This window comes from Haliotis cracherodii, unplaced genomic scaffold, assembly GCF_022045235.1.
Source record: "Haliotis cracherodii isolate W230 unplaced genomic scaffold, xgHalCrac1.p SCAF_8, whole genome shotgun sequence".
Classification (NCBI taxonomy): domain Eukaryota; kingdom Metazoa; phylum Mollusca; class Gastropoda; order Lepetellida; family Haliotidae; genus Haliotis; species Haliotis cracherodii.
The window spans coordinates 44907881-44929984 of record NW_027266341.1 but is presented as its reverse complement, the minus strand read 5'-3'; the positions used below and the strand labels follow the sequence as shown (position 1 = coordinate 44929984).

Below are 22104 nucleotides of genomic sequence, written 5' to 3'. Positions count from 1 at the left end.
TTAACAGATGAGTAAAGCATGACATTTACAAAATAATTCATATATAAAAAATATGAGAGTTTGCCATAAGTAGCATTTTTATCTACTATCAGGGTAAACTGTAAGGTTAACTACAATACTTCTTCAGGTTTAATGGTTACAGTTCAAACTATTCATACGTATGTCTTTGATTAATGCTGAGGCGTCCATATGAATAACATTTCACATAATATATTTTTGTTGTGGATCTACCCTTCATCCACTAAAACGTGAACAGGAACACCCAGGCATCTAGATACTGATAGAATTGGGGATGGCGTCGGGATGAAGATAATCATAGGGAGGATTCCTTGTTTCATTTCTCTTCTCAATCTCCCTACCGACCTCTTTCAGATCTCTCCGGAATCTGTAACAGAATCATCAATAAGCTGACACAGACCTGACATGACCTGACTCAGTGATACGTGAAATCCTTAAGTAAAGGATGAATTATTGGACTGGGGTAACACATCAGTGCATTGTAGTTTGCATGTAGAACAGAACATTGTTTAAAACCATGAGCATAAATAGAATCAGGACTTTTCTAGCATGCACCCGTATACATTACATACAACTACACATTTCCAGAGTTATACCATTACCTTCAGTTTGCCCTCTATATGACATAATGAGAAATATAGATGCATTTGCACTTCAAGGGTATTACTTTAAATCTAATGACATCATTTCAGTTTTAATTGTCATGGCCTTGACCAATTACATGCTTGAATATTTCTTGTTGAAAACATGGACGATAGATCTTGCAAGAATGTCATAAACACATACAATTGTTGGTTTAGTCTACAAAGAAGTCTTCACGAATAAGGATTGCTCAAAACCTTAACAATGTCCCACCTTCAGGAAACTGCCATGAAGGGTTCTTGAGGTAATAAGAACATTTGAAATTTGAAATTATCACCTTGAAAACGAATGTACTTCAGGAACATTCCAAACGAATATTCAGTTTCCAGCATATATATATATATATATATATATATACACACACATACTGAACCGCAAAAGAAACGTCACCCCAAGTAACAATGCATGAAAAGTTGTCATTTAAATATCTGGGTAATTTTTGTAAAAGCTTCTAAAATTTAACATTAAAAAATGAAAAAATGAAATTTGATCATAAACAAACAAAGCAGATGACAATAAAACCGATCGCCAAAACGCCAACAGCCATGGTAACCCGATGCACGTGAGTTCCGTGCAAATTGAAATGCACATGCGTTCCCCCATTCCTTGCCCTATAAAATACCTCCAGATCGGATAACATTCATTCGTTATTGAATTGCTACCACATGCCAAGATTGACAAGAAATCAGAGACACCAAGCCCTTGAACGATTGCAAGCTGGACAAACCGCCCGGTTAGTAGCCAATGCATTTTAAGTCCACGTAAGGACCATATACAGGCTCCAACAATGGTACCAGAGCACCAACACTACAGAAGACCGACCACGTAGTGGAAGACCAAGGGTCATCACCCGACGTCAGGATCGTCAAATTGTTCGACAGCATCTTCAAGTTCGCTTTGTTACTGCTGCGGAAACTGTTCGACAGACCATGGGGACACACCAGCGACATATTAGTGCGGACACCGTGCGTCGACGATTGGCGAGCAGACACCTCCACTTTCACAGGCCACACCGATCACCCATTCTGACATCACGCCATCGCCAGGACGTCTTTAGTGGGCAACATAGAACCAGCATATGCGCCGCCAGCAGTGGAGAAGAGTCCTCTTCTCGACGAGAGCCGTTACTGTATCTCGACAGCAGATGACAGACAGAGAGAGTCTGGCGACGCCGTGGGAAACGTTATTCGGACGCTTGTGTTGTTGAGAGAGACTCGTGGGGTGGTCCGAGCATCATGGTGTGTGGTGGAATTGGTCTTGCACAGAGGGTCGGCCCTGTTGTCTTCCAGAGGCAATGATGTCACAGCAGCTCGGTACATTGATCAAGTCTTGAGACCTCACGCCATACCTCATTTGGCACGTCTCCGCAACCACGAGTTTCAGCATGATAACGCCCGTGCCTACACTGCGAGAGCAACAAGAGACTTCCTCCAGCAGAACGGCATCAGAACCATGCAGTGACCTGCCCTCAGTCCCGATTTAAATCCCACTGAGCACCTGTGGGACGAGATTCAATGTGGGACCTGTGGGACGAATGACGTCCGACCAAGGCAGACAACTGCAGCTGAACTGCGTCAGGCGTTCCTCAGAGTGTGGTATCAAGTGCCTATGGCCTTCATCAACCGCCTCATACATTCCATGTATCGACGTTGCACGGAAGTCATCAATGCACATGGCGGACACACGAGATATTGACTTGTGATGCCATTTTCTCAGAGACTACTAGTGTTGTGTTTTACTTTAAGAATATTTGACACTTTAATTCCAACATTGATGATCAGTTTTCCCAATTTCATCACTTTAATATATCTCAAAGTATGTTTACAGTGTTTGGAGAAATAAGGTTTCTCATATATCTGTTCATGGTGACGTTTCTTTTGCGGTTCAGTATATATCAAGCATGATGTCCCTATGTGACATTCAACGTAACAATAGAAATAGAAATGTTAAAAATCGATGGTCACAGTGACCTTCAAATGATATCATGACATTTTCATTATTAAAATATATCCGCAGATGCATTAACCATATGAAATGTTTCAACAATCAATCTGGATTTCAGTGCTGTAGTGATTAGATCATACAATATCCAGTAAATATGTCTTGTTCCTTACATTGAGAAACTTCAAGCAGCCTATATCTTATTTTCGAACTAAACTGGTTCCCCATAACATCGCAAGTGACAGAGTCCCCCGTCAATATCCCGTTTCATAGGTATTTCAAGAACTAACCCAAATGTCTATCCAACATATAAACCAAATATGAGGTAATTAGGTGAAATTCAACGTAACAATTTTAGAAATAGGATATGCTACTGGTGGAAAGAAGGTTAAAGTGACCTATCACTGTTGGTCATTGTTGAGACATATACTTAGGGGGAAAAGAAAATATTTTACAGATGAACTTAACTGTGGTCCTGACCTTATTTGTAACTAACCATTATTCGTGATCTGGGCCCCGCCTAAAGGATGACATGTACTACGTTTATTCGACCTACAGTAAATCCTTCTCGAATGATAGCAAGCATAACACTACTGTGACCTTTTGACCTGTGAAATTTGACCTTTAATAACACTGAAAAGTCTTTCAAGTTATTCCCTTGGTGGAAAACAACGTGACAACAAATTAGCATACTGCTAATCACTGAAATTTATCACATTGGTTTGTTAATGACATCATAAAAATGGCATCACTTATGATTAAACGTATTCAAATGATAATGTAACTTAATCAAATCATATAATCAGTACATGCAGAATACATGAAGAAAAGGACAGTCTTGCGAAAGAACTACAGAGTGACCTTGATCTTCTAAATATGCCATTAACTCACGTGTACCAACCTCGCGAACCAACGCGAAGTGGGAACTTCAAAGGAAAATGAAACAAGACACGCACTGTTTTGTTCGAAACGGCACATAACTATAACGCCGCACATTGTGACGCAGAAAATGTGACGTTTCTGTAAATGTACACAGTCATTCAAAAATACCTGGCAATAACCACCGAGAAAGAAGTACTTTTCTTTAAATAATAGCTTCCACGGTGATGTGGCTGGCAATTCGACTGTTTCTGTTATATAACCTATATCAGGTACCACGTAGCGATTGGTGGAATATGTAACAATATAATGTTGAAACGGGCACAGGTATTACTTCACCGATGGGTGGAATGTGAGGGGCACTTTCAGGAGCACGTGCTTGAGTTACCTTGAAGAACAATCATGACATTCGTCCCATGATCAACCATACTTACTCCTCTTGAACAACAGTTGCCTTAGGGTCAAACACATATTGAACCTCGTAGTCCCCCAAACTCTTGACTCCTTTGCTGCTGAGCATTTTGGTGACAACCATAATATCAAAGGTCACATTTCTGTCTGGCAGAGTGTGCAGAATATCAACCATCTTCAGAGGGGACTGCAAGAATAATTTGAATCTTTAACTGTAGTCCAAACAGTAAATTTACACATGAGCAAAAGTTAATCAACAAACGAATTCAAGATATGAATATACGGATTTATTCATATATGTGATCATAATATACGTTGTCGTAGCAGTGTCAATTGGTGTATATTCGAAAGAGTAAATAAGTGTAGTCAAGTGACCAAGCAGTGACGTCCTATGTTAGTGACGTCAAAGTCCAACCATGATCCTCAGATGTGTGCATTGCCACGAACAGACCTGTCCGAAGACGAGGGTGGCATGCAATACGTAATTACACGTCCTGCAAATAACTGTTTTTGTGATTAATCATGTTTACATATTGTAAATGTCAAAATGCGTCAGAGTAATATGAGCCTAACGTTTCGCAATCTGCATAGCAAGGCATTTGGTCTTAGGTATGAAAAGACACGTTGGTTTTAAGAATTTGAGAATTCTGTGTTTGTGTTAGCGTTGGACAGATGTGGGCGAAAACTGTACAGTAGCGTGAAGCGTGGTGTAACAACCTCATGGTTGCCTGGAGTCGCCAATACAATACAACGAGTGAAAACGAGTTAAACGGTATCTAACGGGGACTCATTTACTATTCCATATGTATACTTTAGGTAGTTAAACCACTGCAACAGCAGGGTATCCATCACATGATACGATGGAGTATCAGAGGGACAGTAAACCTACCTTATCAGATGGTGGTGAACCATTCAGAGTTGCTGGGTAGGCTGGTGGGAAGCCGTAGTAGTCGTACTGGGGGAAGTTGACGGCGGCGTGCTGGACGCTGCACGTGAAGATGAACGACGTCAGTGTCTGGATGAAGTCTTTTAGGTAACGAAACTCACCATTGCCCGGAACACCCTGTGCCGAAAGACGTCTCTGTACAGGTACATTGTGAAGAAGCTTGGTGGTGTATTGAACTGTGTTTGTTGTTTGACGCCACACTCAGCAATATTCCAGCTATGTGACGGCGGTCTCTAAATAATCGAATCTGGACCAGACAAAAAAGTGATTGACATAATAAGCACCGATCTACGCAATTGGGATACGATGACATGGATCCCGCTTGTCGCCTCTTATGACAAGCATGGTCGCCTTTTACGGCAAGACGGATTGCTGAAGATGTATTCTAACCCGGATCTTCACGGGTTCCTTAAACTGTAAAATAAAAATGCAAAACACTATACGATACAATTGTTTGAACTTTTTGTCATATTTCGCGCACGTTTGACAATACTTGCACAATTAGCGTGTATTTGTTTTTAGTAGTTACGGCACCTACTTGATTGTTATTAAGCCGGCAAACAGTCTGCCTTTCTAGCTATACTAGGGGCGTGTCTTAATTACAATAATATAATAATCATATATCATTTATGGTGATACTTCACTTACAAACAGTTGCATATGCATAACGTTTGTTATGTGATACTTCATTTACAAACATTTGTATATGCATTATGTTTGTTGTGTGATACTTCACTTACAAACAGTTGCATGTGCAGTATAATTGTTATGTGATACTTCACTAAGAAACAGTTGTATATGCATTATGTTTGTTATGTGATACTTCACTTACAAACAGTTTAGTATGCATTATGTTTGTTATGTGATACTTCACTTACAAACAGTTTAGTATGCATTATGTTTGTTATGTGATACTTCACTTACAAACAGTCTATTATGCATTATGTTTGTTATGGTGATTCTTAACTTACAAACACTTGTATATTAGTTGTTTCGAATGGTGATCCTTGGCTTACAAACATTTGTACGTTAGTTGTTTCGAATGGTGATCCTTGGCTTACAGACAGTTGTATATGTAGTAAAACAAATAACCACAATGTCCTCGTTTACGCAGATGTTACTCATCATGTTTTTCGTGCGTTAGTGAAGCGTTCAGCATCCATTAATTGCCGTTAGACAATCATGATGCGTCACATCCTTACTCATGCTTAAAATATACAATTAATATGTCGGTACCTAATTCTATCGCAATTTGCTTGCAGATTTGCCCCATCCACTCAGATATTTCCGCACAAAATTCTTTTAAGGTACAATCGATAACCCAGGACACACACCCCCACCCTGCGAGTTCCCACCCGACACACACCATGAAGGTTAAAACTCACCATGTGACATCCTCCCCTCCACAACCCATACACTGACCAAGCATTACACGCTGCTGGTCTACTTGAATAAGACCTTCGCATTTTCGCGTATAGTAACTGTGCGCGGTAATATAATAAGCAATAATATGACAGTCACGTTTAACTACGTAGACATGTACACTTAATTCATATTGCTTGTTTAAAAGTGTGGAAGTCAAACATGTATGATAACAAAGTGACCCGGAAGTATCGCTAGGCTGGTACGACCTCGACGCTATTGCCACGCCCAGTTCCACTCACCCTCATCCCAATGCCCCCATCTTCCCTCAGTGCCACCAGCTCCTTGGCAAAGGCCTGGACTTCCCAGTCAGCAAGCAGAACAGCGTTCGACTCTGAAGTATACGTTGTACATGTTGTCACAAAGTAGATGCCAAATGAAAGTTCTCTGTGCTTCCCATATATTCTGGATTCAGAACATGTTGAGTTTGGCATGAGGGGTTTAACGTTTATCGGTTCGCATTGACAGGTATATTTTCGTATTTGATGACGTTGACGTGATTGGAAGCCGAAGGCGGCAGTGTGGTGTTTAAAATTAATCAAAACGAGGATGACATTGGACACTAGTTAAGCTAATTAGAGATTTAAAAAACCCAGAAGGTATCTGACTGCACAATCAGAAGCGAAATAAAATATTCTCCAACTTAATAGTATAACTAGTACGTATGTTTGTAACAGTTACACTTTCAGTATGACTTACCGTAATACAAGTTGACATACTTGGTGACGTACGTGTTGATGGCGTTATATAAGAGTAATCCGTCATCACGGTAGTGGAAGTTAGGCAATACCTCCTTGTCGTACACCTGCAATATCAGAGTTCTTGGAGCTACACAAACGAACTTCCATTTAAGGGCTTAATAACAAAGATTACATGTGTTTGTAAATTATCCATAACGAGAGTATGGAGAGTTGTTGGATATGATAACGTTTAAGGATAATTCGTACGCCTTTCTTGTAATCATCTCATAGTAGAGTGTTGTATCCAGAAATCAGCTTAATCTTTACTCGTCTAGCCAGTCACCGTCCTGTAAATACCCGTAAGTCAGCTACCTGGTCTCTATGGACAGAGATCGCAGGCAGCTGCAAGTGTCTGAAAACTGCGGCAGACAAGATCGACAATGGCGTCAAAATTCTTTAATCTTTAACTTTAATCATGAATAAGGTAGTAGCCTAAATAATCCAAATGTCAGGTCTCAAAAATAGATCAAGTACAGAAATCCCAGAAATTGCGGAAGGCTTGAATGATGACCAATTATTTGGTGTTGAAGTCGGGAAAATGACACCTTGCCACAATCACTGAGAGATACAATCTAGAATTCAAATTACATCTCTTTCGTAAATATTCTGAGGACAATGCAATTAGGATAATTATGTTGAATCACAATATATTGGAATGGTCATAATATATAGTAGGTGCGATATCGGGGTTATCAAACACTCTTCAGCAAAAGGTAGCACAGTAGAGAAAATGTCTTCCTTATTTACACGAGTGTTTATTTGCAAAGGTTCCCTGAAAATCACCAAAATTCGATTAGGTATATACATTCTATTCAGTGGGCAGCACAGAAATACAATGAAAGGGGTTGGAGATCATACGATCAGTATTTGTAAAGTAGACAGGCACGCAATCCAAGAAATACATAGGTTACTAGTCCAGGCAGATCCAATCCAACCCAAACAAGCCAACACTTTTCAAGTATCACCCGATAATACCACTGTATTGAAAAGTTTAGTTGAAGTATTTACACAGGGTTATAAGTTTGAGTTATGTTGGTCCTCGTAAAGGTTAAAATCTCCTCACCAAAAATCGGCAGGAAAAAAAGAGCGGGAAATGTTGGGTCCATTTTCGATATCTACCTACACCTCATCTCAGGATATCACCGATCGGCATTGTACCTAAAAACAGGTCAGTTTCGATTACAATATACTAATTTTGACATTACAGTGAAGGTGGTTCTAACTTAGGTACAGACTGCCGTTTAGCAAAGTCGTATAGAAGAGGCGCTTTTTGACTTTGTTCTGTTAATCATTCAGGATTTAACGTGAAAGGAATAACATAAAAGTCAGAGTATAATGTGGACATGTGCCCATCCACGGGGAGCAATGTGAGTTGTGCTCTCGTTGAAACGTTTGCATCATGTCATCAATGGGCTGTACAACAATCAGTTCAAGCTGGAGAACATTACCTGGATAACGTACTTTTTAGAGGTGAGGTGAATACAAATATATGCAGCATATCACCAGTAAAGTTTATGAATTTTTGTGAAGAGTTGAGGATGAAATATTAACAATTCAACCATGCACAAAGTCTCAGCTTGTTAATCTAATAGTAAACTCAACACAATAGCAGATTCATTATCTCTTTCCGAATTTTAGAGGTTTCGTCAGTTGTCACTGACGCGGAACGGAGACGACACAAATACCAACTTCGATAAGGAATCGCTGGTGGCTGAAGCTGAAAGGCTATCAGAGCATTTGATCGCAGAGAAAACACCGAAAGCATACAATCTGCAGCCGATCAATTCGAGATGTTCAGATTACTAGTAGGTCTGCCAATCACTTGATCAGCTCACTTGTAGCATTTAGTTGGGTATTTGGGTTACCAGTGGGTTCAACGGGCGTCGCAAGACAAGCGGCACAATATGTGCCATGATTCTGCAGACAACATACATTACTTGGCCTTCCTGATCCAACTGTGTCTTTCTATTACGAATAATTCTAAAATGGATGATCAATGGACCCCATTTACCCTTTGTTTGCTTGATTAACTGATGCAGCGTATCTGATCATCATGCCAAAAGCGACTTTGTTGAAGGCCATGATCTTATTTATAAGAGAGGTGACACCAGCTGGATCAAAACATGAAGGCAGATTGCTGTTTGGAGGTGTCAAGATCGAAGAAAATGATGTTACTGATCTGAATGGTCATAGCTCAACAATGCAAATATCCAAATGTATTTGACATCCTCAGCTCTTCACTACATAGCCAGTAACACAGTTTCAAATCAGGGATGTGCTATATGGCAGTGTAATTTATTGAGTAGAAGTTCATTGCAATGTGTTGAGTTTTGACGGTGGTTAGTTGTCAAGAATGTAGTACTATATAATGTAGGCAGTGGTGTAGAAGTTACTATGATTAAATGCTTGGGGGGTCAAGTGTAATCTTGAATCTTTCAGAACATTTAGATTGATCTAGCATGTTACCGAGCATGATAGAAGGGATTTAGACTATGTTTGGGGTCAATATCATGCCTCTCTCATCTCACATTACATCAAGACCAGCGGTTGTGTGAAGATCATATTTTCACCCTGGAATTCCAGCCAAGGCCAGGATTTGAAGTTTGACAACTGTTGCTACTTGATGAATACTCTTATCACTGTCTTTATTGCTATCATAACTGCTACTGTATTTTATACTGCCATTGTATTTGTCCTGCCGTTGGAGTTTGTATTACTACTTTATTGTATACTGAAATTGTAATTACTTTGCAGTAATTTGTATTGATTTGTAAACCTAGTTTATTTCACAATACAATTGTTAATTGCATGATATGTCTTTGTTGTTAGTTGGTTTCACACTGAATTTAAAGTTTGGAAGTGGACACGTAGCAGCTGTACTTGTAATTGCTAAAACTCTTAGATTTATTGGCTGCAGTACATCATCACACAAATCATAATCCTATCACATTGGTACAGCAGCGAAAGCAGCGAGTCAAAACGTCCCGGTTAAAACAATCAAGAAATGAGGCCTGTGGCAGTGAAATCCTTTACGTCGTAAATAAGAATCCACTTGGCTAAAATCAGAACTTTGTATAGTCGGCTCGTCGATTGTACCCTGGGGTCGCAGAAGAGCATCTGTGGTTGAAGGAACTTGGAGGAGGGGTAACTTGGCTTGCGAAAAGAGGGTTGATGTGGTTCCGACTAATCTCATATCTACAACTTAAGTTCCAGAGGTCACCACCACACAAGACACTAGTTGCCATATAGTTGGGGTCAAATCAGGTATTATAGGATATCCAAGCAAATGGCAAATGCTTTTTTGCTGGGGGTTATTACCATGAGCTGGTTTCGCCAGACTAATAGCAGGCTACGAGATACTATACCTGTAACTACTCTCAGTATCGCCAGTCAACTTGATTCTCCTGTTGATAATTCTTTTGATTTGCATTGGAATACACTGCTTGTGTACTAGGTTGTTCCTGCATTGGGGGTCCTAAGGATGTGAATTTTGATATTCTCCTTGGTGTGTGGCGACACTGCTTAGCTTGGATTGCCCAGGTACCTTCGAGTAGGCACCCACTATAGGTCTTGGGTCCCAAGGCTCCCAACTACTATCCAATTTGTAACAAAATGACGTTCAGCCGTTCACTTACCCCTCTCCTCTTGAGGTCTTCCGGGAGTGTTCCGTCCACATCGAGGCGCCACTGTGATACGCTGAGCCAGAGAGATCAGATGTAAGTCATGATGGCATACAACTTGAAAATAGAGAAACGTGGGTCCATTCCATGTCAATATAAAGGCACATAGTCAAGGGGAGGGGTGGGGAGGTGAACATTGGTCCACGATCAGCGTATTTCCGTATAATTCAGTTTGCTTTGATTGCAATTCAAGTAATTATCACGAGTAATACGAAAGTCATTATGTCATAACAAATAACAGACACCATGAATTATGTTTACTGCTCTGTTCAGTTTACTGGTGTTATCTTTCAACACCAACACCAAATTTTTTGTTGTATATGAAACCATACAGATTGTTACCCGAGCTTCACAAGGTTGATAACTCCATTTCTGCCAACAGTCATAGTATTTTGAATCCACCCGTCCTGAGCCAACAACTTCTCCACAGCACGACTGGAAGAAAGCAATGAAATGATTTCAGATACAGTTTGCTGAGTGAAATGCAGGAGGTGATTTAATGGACCGGGTGGTTTGATTCAGTGTCATCGTACCCGACGGCCTGGGTCATTGCTCAAGATACCAATCTCTGGATTGTCTGGTCAACAATCAATCATTTACATATAGTCGTTACATATTTGGAATATTGCTGAGTGCAGCGTTTAACAGGAAATCGAGAAGAGACAATCCTGTAGTACCAATTGTATTCCATTTAATGTTGTATTTAAAATTACCATAAACAAGTAAGATACATCCACATTTTACGTATTCGTACATCTTCAGCTGTGAGGTTAAATGTATGTGCAATGATTATTATTTTAAAATGGAAAAATTCTTTGCATCATTGAATTACCTGTTAATTGCAATGATGTAGAGCAGGTGCGGCGACAGGAGTTTGTAGATTGGGTGGGAGATGGCCAGATTCCTGTTGACACCCAGACTCACCCCCTCCATCAACAGGTGCGTGAACCCTGTCATAATGACAGCGGCTTTGTTCATATATTTGAGAATCAATAAATACTGATTTGATACAATAGTACAACATGCGTTGTAGGGTGCACGTGTGAAAATGATGTATGGATGTGAAACATTGTTTGTGGTATGAACCTACCAAGGTGAGCTAAGGACTGGTGGTATGACGTCTCTGCGTGGTTGTACCACATTTTAGCCATCAGCCACACGTACTGGTCATCTGATGGCAGGAACACCTGGTGACAAGAAACAACTTTAACGTAAATTGTATTTCACGGCAAATATATATAAACAATAGAAGAGAATAACCAATCCAAATTATCCACCCAAACAGATTACATCTGGCGCACTTGGCAAAATAGCTCTGAAAACAATACAACGAACCACGCAACATCAGTGATAGCAGTGATCAGGTATTTGCGCAAAGGGTAAGCATCTCCTGTCCGACCGGTAGCACCCGCCATTTACACAAAATTTGCATTAAAAAAGTAAATATTTATTGCCTGATCGTGGTGCGCCCTTAGATATGGTATGTTTTCTTGTAGTCTAGGAGCGCCCTCAGATATGTGTCCTTGTGGTCGTGGTGCGCCCTTAGATATGTGTCCTTGTGGTCGTGGTGCGCCCTTAGATATGTGGCCTTGTGGTGGTGCGCCTTAAGATGTGTCCTTGTGGTCGTGGTGCGCTATAGATACGTGTCCTTGTGGTGGTGCGCCCTTAGATATGTGGCCTTGTGGTCGGGGTGCGCCCTTAGATATGTGGCCTTGTGGTCGGGGTGCGCCCTTATCAGATATATGTCCCTGTGGTCGTGGTGCGACCTTAGATATGTGTCCTCAAACATATACAACTGACATTTCATAATCGTTTACTGAAAGTCAATGAACAAACATGTGGCTCTTGATGTAATTATCCTCAAGATAATAATATTAACATTCTCGTAGGAACCGGTGACGTAGATGTTTTACAAACGTTGAGTAACAAATTTACAAACCTAGTAGGGTTTTTAATGTGAACGTTTTTGGACGCCTTCCAGTAAGTGTTAGGTGTTTAGGTTTATGGTCATTACAATCTTATTATAACACAGTAGACGACCTTTCCAAAATACCACGTGGAAAGTTAGACGTAACTGCTGTGGAAATGCCATGAAGGTTCACTTCTGATTACCGCTCGCGAGACTTCCACGTACCACTCATACATAATGGCCCTGCATGCAAAGCATAGCCACGTCCTACACATTACACTGCTCCAGGAAAGACAGTAATTCATCTTAATGATGCTCAACAGTCATTACACACCACTGATGAAATAAGTCGAAGTCGGAAACAGCGTATTAATATGTATGAATTTATTATTTTTTAAAAAACGCCGAGTTTATCACTTCCACCCGTGCCACCAAACCCACAATTGACCTGATAGTTTCAAGTTAATCGTGGTGCAATTTAGACACACTTATTTACTGATTCTTTGTCTTTCTAAACTGTGCTAATATTAGACAAAACGACAGTAATTACTAACATTGGCATGCAATATATACGTCGACTGCCTGACTAATTGTTGACGAATTCAGAAATAGTAGGAAGTGATTGTATTAAAGCGCCTACGTTCCTTTGAGCTTGTTAATATTCTGTTACACTACTGCGTCAAGTTGTAATTGCATAAGCATGCATATTTCTATAAATAATACATTCGTCCGTCTGTGGTGACATCTGGATGACAGTGATCACATTACCGGGTTCTCTTGTCCTGGTTCCTGAAACAGCTGGATGGCGACTGGAAGCAGCTGACCGCTGTTGGTTCTGTACAGCAACAAGATCGGGGCGCATATCTGCAAGAAAAGTGTAAAATGATGACGCTATATATCGGACTAGATTGTCTAGATTAAAGGCATATTGTCATTCATCTGAATATCGTTAAATGTGTCATGAATAGGATAAGCAAGCCACTCCCCTTCATTGACAAACTTACTTCGCTACACGACCTGTAAAACGAGCCATGATATCATGCAAACCATGCATTGGTAACCTAGTTACAAACCACATGTTCTTTGTCTTTTGGGGGGAATTGGTGTAAAATGTTAAGGTCACAGCAGAACAGCCTTTTGTTGGTAAGAGCTTCTCCAATAGTCTGTCCCTCGAGAAAAGGCAGCAGGTCTCCGTCACCAATACCTAATCTGACAATAACAAGAATTACAAATCTGTTGCAAACGATTGTTACTTTTATAGTCGACATTATGACTGAATGAGATGCAACGGACGGCGTGTCTACACTGCTTTTATTGCCTCATCAGACATACATGGGTCTGTAACATGGTAAATTCAACAATAATAGTCTTTCTTTTGCAAGATGAGCGAGTTGGGGAGAGCAATCTTACGTTTCTGGTTTGTGGAACTTACTTTTCCGGTAAGCGTGTACAGAGACGAATCAGGGCTGGGCAAGGTCCAGCAGTCCTCTGTTGGCCGAAGAAAGAGTCATCTTGCCAAACCTTACTGCTCTATAGATGATATGTAAGAATAATGCATTTTATTTATTTGTTATACATGTGTTGTTTTAGCCTTTGACTCACATGGAATCGAAGTTACGTATCGGTGTTACCCAGTCCATTTAGTATGTAGGCTGGAGTAATATAGTATTGTGGATTACTATTAATCTTGCATTTTGGTAAAATAGTATATTACAGTGGAATTACCGAATCAGCGGAGAGGTAGTATATATAGTATCATAGTTGCAGATGTTGAAGCGGGAAAAAAACTGAACTGTAGAAGTAATTAGGCTATGACTTTGACTCGACCACTTCACGTTACCTTGGGTTCGTTGAAGATGTGCATTACGTAGACGTTTCTTATGTCATCCAGAGTTTTCCATTTTCCTGCTGTAACCATGGTTATTTTGCTCTGAATTATCAGGCTCAGTTTAAGTTTCTGCAAGTCCCACTAGAACAGTAGAGCATGATTGAAGGCGTGCACGGGACAGGATGACGCGTCATCAGTCGACGATTTGTACATGTTCTATACGCAATAGTTTATATCTATGAATCAATAAGCAACACAATCTTTACAAGTTGTATATGAACACCCAATCCACTATGCGATATCCTTCACATATACTTTAGTTCTCAGTTCATGAATAGTCCGCAACATCACCAAATCATGCCTATAATCAATAAGTTACCGCTATTAACATGATATTATTACGAAATGCAGTACTAAGGGTACTTTCACAAAAAAAATGTTTTGACACACATACACGATACTGGCTTGAAAACATTTCATCCACAGGCAGGGTCTCAGTCTGAAATAAAACGGGACAGAGTAGCTTAATCAAGACATATCTTAAAATAATACACAATTGACACGCTAGCCAATCGTGGTTGATCGAGTAGGTCGTTTATTTATTTAATTTATATACACTAATATCCTACTCTCTGGGACCACGTTGGTAATCTTGAATCTGGCCGCGCCTACGTGGGGGCTTTGGTAATGAGCTGGGGTCGAAACATCTGGCATTCGTTTTACCTTATATTACAAATACGTGTACCCTCAACTAACTGAAATAGGGGCGGTCGGGTAGCCTAGTGGTCAAGCCGAACACCCGGGTTCGATTCCCGACATGGGTACAATGTGTAAAGCCCATTTCTGGTGTCCCCCGCCGTGATATTGCTGGAATATTGCTAAAAGCGGCGTAAAAACCATACTCACTCACTCAACTAACTGACAGATGTTACTTTCTGGGTGCCAATAGTGGGGTGGTTAGGCTAAAATTGTGCACTTTGGGTTAAAAGCACCAAACCTGGCACACTTATGCATTGAACCATTCTGAACATTTTTGGAAATGGATCCACCTCAGCAGAGCCCCCTGGTGGTAGAAAATCCAAGATGGCCGCTAGCATGGCTGAACTGTTTAATGATATCAATATATACTCAATATATCATACTTATCTGATCCATTTATATATATATATTATATATATATATATATATATATATATATATATATATATATATATATATATATATATCCATAGTATGTAGAATAAATTGCAGCAGAGCACGTTTATACACACTAAATTTGCTGCCTAAATCTGCTGAATATATACGTTTATTGACATACGTGTTTGTATTAATTCACATTTCTTTGGCCTCACATAAGACTCGTTACACTCAACCATGTAGGTTCATATATGTCCTCTATATTACTATACAGATGAGCGTACCCTACATAAGAGTGTTAACGAGTGACGAAAAAGAAAGTTGGGTATCGAGTGCCAAAACGAGGGCTATAAGGAAAGTGAGGGAGTGAAAGCTGTTTTACGTCGCAGTCAGCAATGCACCACAAATATCCTGGAGGTCTGCTAATAACTGCGTCGGGGTCAGACAATCCAGAGGCTGTCTGCATAAGCAACGACCCAAGCCGTCGAGGCACGATGATCATCCAGGTCACAAATCATTACATCCTGATCTAGTCGACTCATATGTTTACAACTTCTGAGTCATGGAGACCTATTCTAACCCTGAATAACCATGGTGGACGGATTAATGTGGATCAGAGATATAACGATGCTGACTTCTATAGATTTACACATATACTGCCTGGGGAGGAACATCGACAATGGAAGTGCGTCCGCTCGGCATGCTCTCGGCTGTCACTTGACAAAATTTATTTTCCCCGCCACTATGCATTGACTTCATCCCTGACATAAATCTCCAGTAGTCCAGGTGCCTATTGTGACAACACAAGAGTAGGCTTCTATTTGCAACACTGCGTTAATGTACATCAGTCTGTCATCCGGAAGAAAATAGATAAAGGCATGGCCAGTTATATTCAAAACACTTTCTTATAGGGAATGCTTGGCTGTCCTTGAGGCTGACATCATATAGTTTGCTGTAACGTGTGTGTGTGTGTGTGTGTGTGCGTGCGTGCGTGCGTGCGTGCGTGCGTGCGTGCGTGTGTGTGTGCGTTCGTGCGTGCGTGCGTGCGAAAGCTGTGAAATATCAGATATTTTATTCATGTTTTATATATGCACCTACATACAAGTATTTGTTTGCAGCATATGATTATAGTACATACCGATGCTGGCAGCTTCAAGTCGACGGTTTTAATCTTGTACAGTTTGCGCTTGTCCTCCAAGTCCAGCCTCCTCTGCTCCTGTTGGGCATCATCCTGTGGAAGGAAGGTGTCATTTTCCCGGAACACGTAGTGGTAGTGAGGTCGCAGCCACCTGAACACGGGGAAGATGTACACGTCTCCGTTAGACTTGTTCTCCACTGTGATCCTTTCAACGTACCAGGAACTTCCAAAGCCAGAGTCGTCACGGAATATTTCAAGCTTGTCAAGCTTGCAAAGCCTTTCTGTTTGCGTCCGCTGTAGCTCGAATTTGTCGGTATTTCCCCTCTCAAAATCATCCCTGAAGAAGTGGTTGAGATTGATTTTGGGAGAAGACGTGCCATGATTATCATGGAGAATTATAGAAACATTGGCGTTGGTCCCAGCACCCTGTAAATCTCCTGTACGGACAGAGACAACTAGCGGGCCGTCAGTCATGTTGAATTGCTGTATGTGAACTGACTGCCTCACCGATCAGCAACACTCACGTGACCTCGTTTTACTTATGTGCCTCGACTCGCTTGACCTGCCACACATTATCCGACATTGTGCATGGAGTCAGGGATACGTCAAGTCGTGGGATCTGAAACTATTTCAAGGGAGTTTACAAGATGTTGCTAGAATATTACCAAAAGGACATATATGTTATAATGTACTATTTGAACATATGCTAACATAGTTAAAGCCTCAATAATGACCTCGTGAGTGTGTTCCCCATTTCAAATTACCCTCCTTATACCCTTGAGCGTTGCGATGTTTTATGTTCCCGTCAACACAGACACTGGATTATCACATTTTTTGTTGTTGATATATTGATGGTCGTAAGATGCGACCAAAAAGATCGGTCGGTCAGACTCGGTTATTTGCTTGATACAGATATCCACTCCTCATTTCAGTTTCATTACTGAATTAACTTACGAATGTTGAATTAACTCCGATAATAGTTCGATAGTCTAACAGCACTTTTTATATCATATCATATCATATCATATCAATCTGTACTTTGTGTTATTCGTGTTATTAAAATGCATTAGCATGGTGGGTTTTGTGTATGTGCCATGTTATAAAATAAAGTGAAACGTTAATGTTAAAATTTGTGCAGAAGTTGTCCCTTCAAAAGTGTGACAAGAAACGCTTTTTACCCACTTTATATACCCTGTAATGTTTCTTCTCTTGCAGCATGTGGACTAGTCATTATGTCTGGTGCATGGTACATCATGTTTGTGTGTTGCAGTATGTATGCTGATCGTTATGTCTGGTGCATGGTACATAATGTTTGTGTGTTGCAGTATGTATAATGATCGTTATGTCTGATGCATGGTACATAATGTTTGTGTATGACAGTATGTATGCTGATCGTTATGCCTGATGCATGGTACATAATGTTTGTGTATGGTAGTATGTATAATGATCGTTATGTCTGATGCATGGTACATAATGTTTGTGTATGACAGTATGTATGCTGATCGTTATGTCTGCTGCATGGTATATAATGTTTGTGTGTTGCAGTATGTATGCTGATCGTTATGTCTCGTGCATGGTACATCATGTTTGTGTATGGCAGTATGTATGCTGATCGTTATGTCTGCTGCATGGTATATAATGTTTGTGTGTTGCAGTATGTATGCTGATCGTTATGTCTGCTGCATGGTACATAATGTTTGTGTATGACAGTATGTATGCTGATCGTTATGTCTGATGCATGGTACATAATGTTTGTGTATGACAGTATGTATGCTGATCGTTATGTCTGGTGCATGGTACATAATGTTTGTGTATGACAGTATGTATGCTGATCGTTATGTCTGGTGCATGGTACATAATGTCTGTGTGTTGCAGTATGTATGCTGATCGTTATGTCTCGTGCATGGTACATAATGTTTGTGTATGGCAGTATGTATGCTGATCGTTATGTCTGGTGCATGGTACATAATGTTTGTGTGTTGCAGTATGTATGCTGATCGTTATGTCTGGTGCATGGTACATAATGTTTGTGTGTTGCAGTATGTATGCTGATCGTTATGTCTGGTGCATGGTACATAATGTTTGTGTGTTGCAGTATGTATGCTGATCGTTATGTCTCGTGCATGGTACATCATGTTTGTGTATGGCAGTATGTATGCTGATCGTTATGTCTGCTGCATGGTATATAATGTTTGTGTGTTGCAGTATGTATGCTGATCGTTATGTCTGGTGCATGGTACATAATGTTTGTGTGTTGCAGTATGTATGCTGATCGTTATGTCTGGTGCATGGTACATCATGTTTGTGTGTTGCAGTATGTATGCTGATCGTTATGTCTGCTGCATGGTACATAATGTCTGTGTGTTGCAGTATGTATGCTGATCGTTATGTCTGGTGCATGGTACATAATGTTTGTGTATGGCAGTATGTATGCTGATCGTTATGTCTGGTGCATGGTACATAATGTTTGTGTGTTGCAGTATGTATGCTGATCGTTATGTCTGGTGCATGGTACATAATGTTTGTGTGTTGCAGTATGTATGCTGATCGTTATGTCTGGTGCATGGTACATAATGTTTGTGTGTTGCAGTATGTATGCTGATCGTTATGTCTCGTGCATGGTACATAATGTTTGTGTATGGTAGTATGTATGCTGATCGTTATGTCTGAAGCATGGTACATAATGTTTGTGTATGGCAGTATGTATGCTGATCGTTATGTCTGATGCATGGTACATAATGTTTGTGTGTTACAGTATGTATGCTTATATTTCGTTAAGCCTGGTGCATGGTACATCATGTTTATGTATGGCAGTATGTGGATAGACAGAAGATGTGGGTTAAACTGCTTGAAGTGCACATTAAAGGTAAAATGTTTAACTCTATTACATCCCTGTACAAGAACGAGCATTGTTCTGTCAGGCTCAACGGAAGATCAACACCATGGTTTGATGCAAAATGTAGACTAAAGCAGGGATGCATGTTATCACCCCTATTTTTTAACCTTTTCATAAATAACCTTATCAGCCAATTTCAGCCAGTAGATCCCTGGGTCTCCTCATATCTAAATATAAAGCTCTTGGAGGTATGCAGTACAAGACTTTTACTAAGTTGTTTGACTCTATGGTATGGTCAGTAATAGAGTACGGTGCAGGAATATGGGGGACGTACAACATGTCACGCATTGAAGCCGTCGGTGGAGACATGGGGTGGACTACCCCAGTCGTGCGGCAGTGGGGATCTGTATCACCCTTTACATGAGATAACGCACCATGGATCCTGGACGTCTAGCACATCAAGTTCTCAATTGGACCTATCGGTTGGCGGCGCGACGTAAACGGAATCAAGTTTTTAGAATACACCTGAAGTTTGATGCACTTGGACCATCTCATTTTAACAACTTTAATTACACGTACATGTATGACACATGTTACGTCACAGAAAATTGGATGAAGCTGATCAATCAAAAGAATAGCGTACATGGAACAGGTGGAAATAAGCGGAGAACCTACGCCACTTTTAAAGTCGAATATAGAGTTGAATCCTATGTGTTGGCTGAGCTTCAGCGGTCACACAGAGGCGCCCTTTCAAGATTCCGGTGCGGAGTTGCGCCGCTTCAAATAGAAACTGGACGTTACAACAGTACCCCTATTGAAGACAGAACTTGTTATGTATGCAGAGATACAATTGAGGATGAAAAATATGTTTGATTACACTGCCCACAGTACCAGTCTTACAGATACCACCTCCTTTCAAAGTGCAATTCAATCTGTCCTGATTCTAACGATTTTAGTGATAACCAGAAGCTTTTATACTTTCCAGCCTAGAAATGATTTTTACATCTGCCAAAACCTGCAACAGAATTTTATTAGAACGAACACGGGCTTTATACAAATGATTTTTACGATGAGTTTTATTACAGTTTTTAGGATCTTTTTTATGTATTTATATGTCATACGCTTTTACCCAATAATTTTAGTCTCTCATAACTCTGCTTAGAGTGGCTCGTGCTACACCTTCATATTGTTATAACTTGTAAATATTTTAGCATTTGTAGCAAACGAGGAGAGACTTTAATAAATTATATGTCTGTCTGTCTGTTAATCCAGCTTATCTTTACTTGGTTCATCCTTCACTCTCATGGATTAATGAAGAAGAAGAAGAAGAAGAAGAAGAAGAAGAAAAATAGTTTATTTAAGTTTCCAGCGGTGTATACATAAAATTACATCAATTTATACAGGAGGTAAAATATATTAAAAGATATACATCGCCCGGCCAGCGTGGGCCTATTAGACACTTATGTTCTTAAAAGCACTGCAAGTGCTAAAATAGTTAGAGTGGACAGTGATGAATTTATTTATTAATGGTGCACAAAATACGTGATAAAAATATAATACTCGTAAATTTATAACAAGCATTGCCATACAATTACATGTTTTATAAAATATAAAGAGGCATACAATACTAGAATGGGTTTATGACACGTTGTTATATAACCTACGTTTGTACATGTATTTAATTAGTGCAGCTACAGAATAGGATAAATTATCGCACTTCATAAGGAATGTGGTTTGATCTATAGGGGTCATGAGACAAAAAGTTGGGCAAAGAGACGAGGCATAACCCCAAACATATTCTCGTTGATCTGCATAACGATTACACGCTGTTAAGAAATGAACCTCGTCTTCGATACTTTTTGTATTACAGTGTTTACAAATACGATTATGTAAGGGAATTTTTGGTTTCAAGAAACGACCTAGTTCAATTTCTAGAGGGAGGGTACCACATCTAAATTTAGCAAATATACTACGATGTTCTCTGTTGGCTAAATTAATGACATATTTGGAGGTACTTAAAGACGTTTTAAACAATCGATATGTTCTTAACTTAATACCATTTTTTTTGTTAATCCTCTGTCATCCCAGAGCTGTTCCAACCATGATTCCTTATCCTTATTGATGAGTATATTTCTAGCATGGTCGAAGTCACAAGATCATAGATTAGTTATAACAGAAGTAATTGATTTCACATCGAATAATGTCTTAACTGAATTATCCCATGACTGTCGAAATTTAGATGACCATCTTTGCACTATATGCATTAGCCTGTTTCATCTGCCAAACTCAGCCTTTTCCAGAAATGTACTGTCTCAATTTTTTGCTTTGTATAGTTAGATGACCAGCCCATTTCCGCCCTTACTGCCAAATTAGGTGTTTTGTTGCCTACTCCCAAGAAAAAGCGGCAAGCTCTATTTTGGATAGCGTTAATACAACTAAATTCTTTGGTGCCCCAAATAGCTGCACCATATGATAAAATTGGTTGAACTAAGTTATTGTATAAAGTAGTGAATACATCGTAATCCATGCCGCCCACCGCTTTAAACTTACTGATAATTACCCCAAGTGCCCTACTGG

General features: G+C 40.0%; 1 protein-coding gene across 1 annotated transcript; it reads right to left on the bottom strand.

Annotated features, from left to right (window-relative positions):
* LOC139450303 (polyunsaturated fatty acid 5-lipoxygenase-like) lies at positions 1-17165 on the bottom strand. Its single transcript, XM_071231983.1, has 15 exons — positions 16692-17165; positions 14871-14915; positions 14429-14557; positions 14021-14118; positions 13662-13797; positions 13357-13452; positions 11770-11866; positions 11512-11629; positions 11022-11114; positions 10635-10695; positions 6959-7064; positions 6502-6593; positions 4781-4954; positions 3915-4078; positions 1-385 (listed from the first exon to the last, which is right to left on the bottom strand). Exons 1-15 carry the CDS (start codon positions 17163-17165, stop codon positions 271-273), a joined length of 1998 nt encoding a protein of 665 aa, XP_071088084.1. The 3' UTR covers positions 1-270.
* Between the last annotated feature and the right edge of the window lie 4939 nt (positions 17166-22104).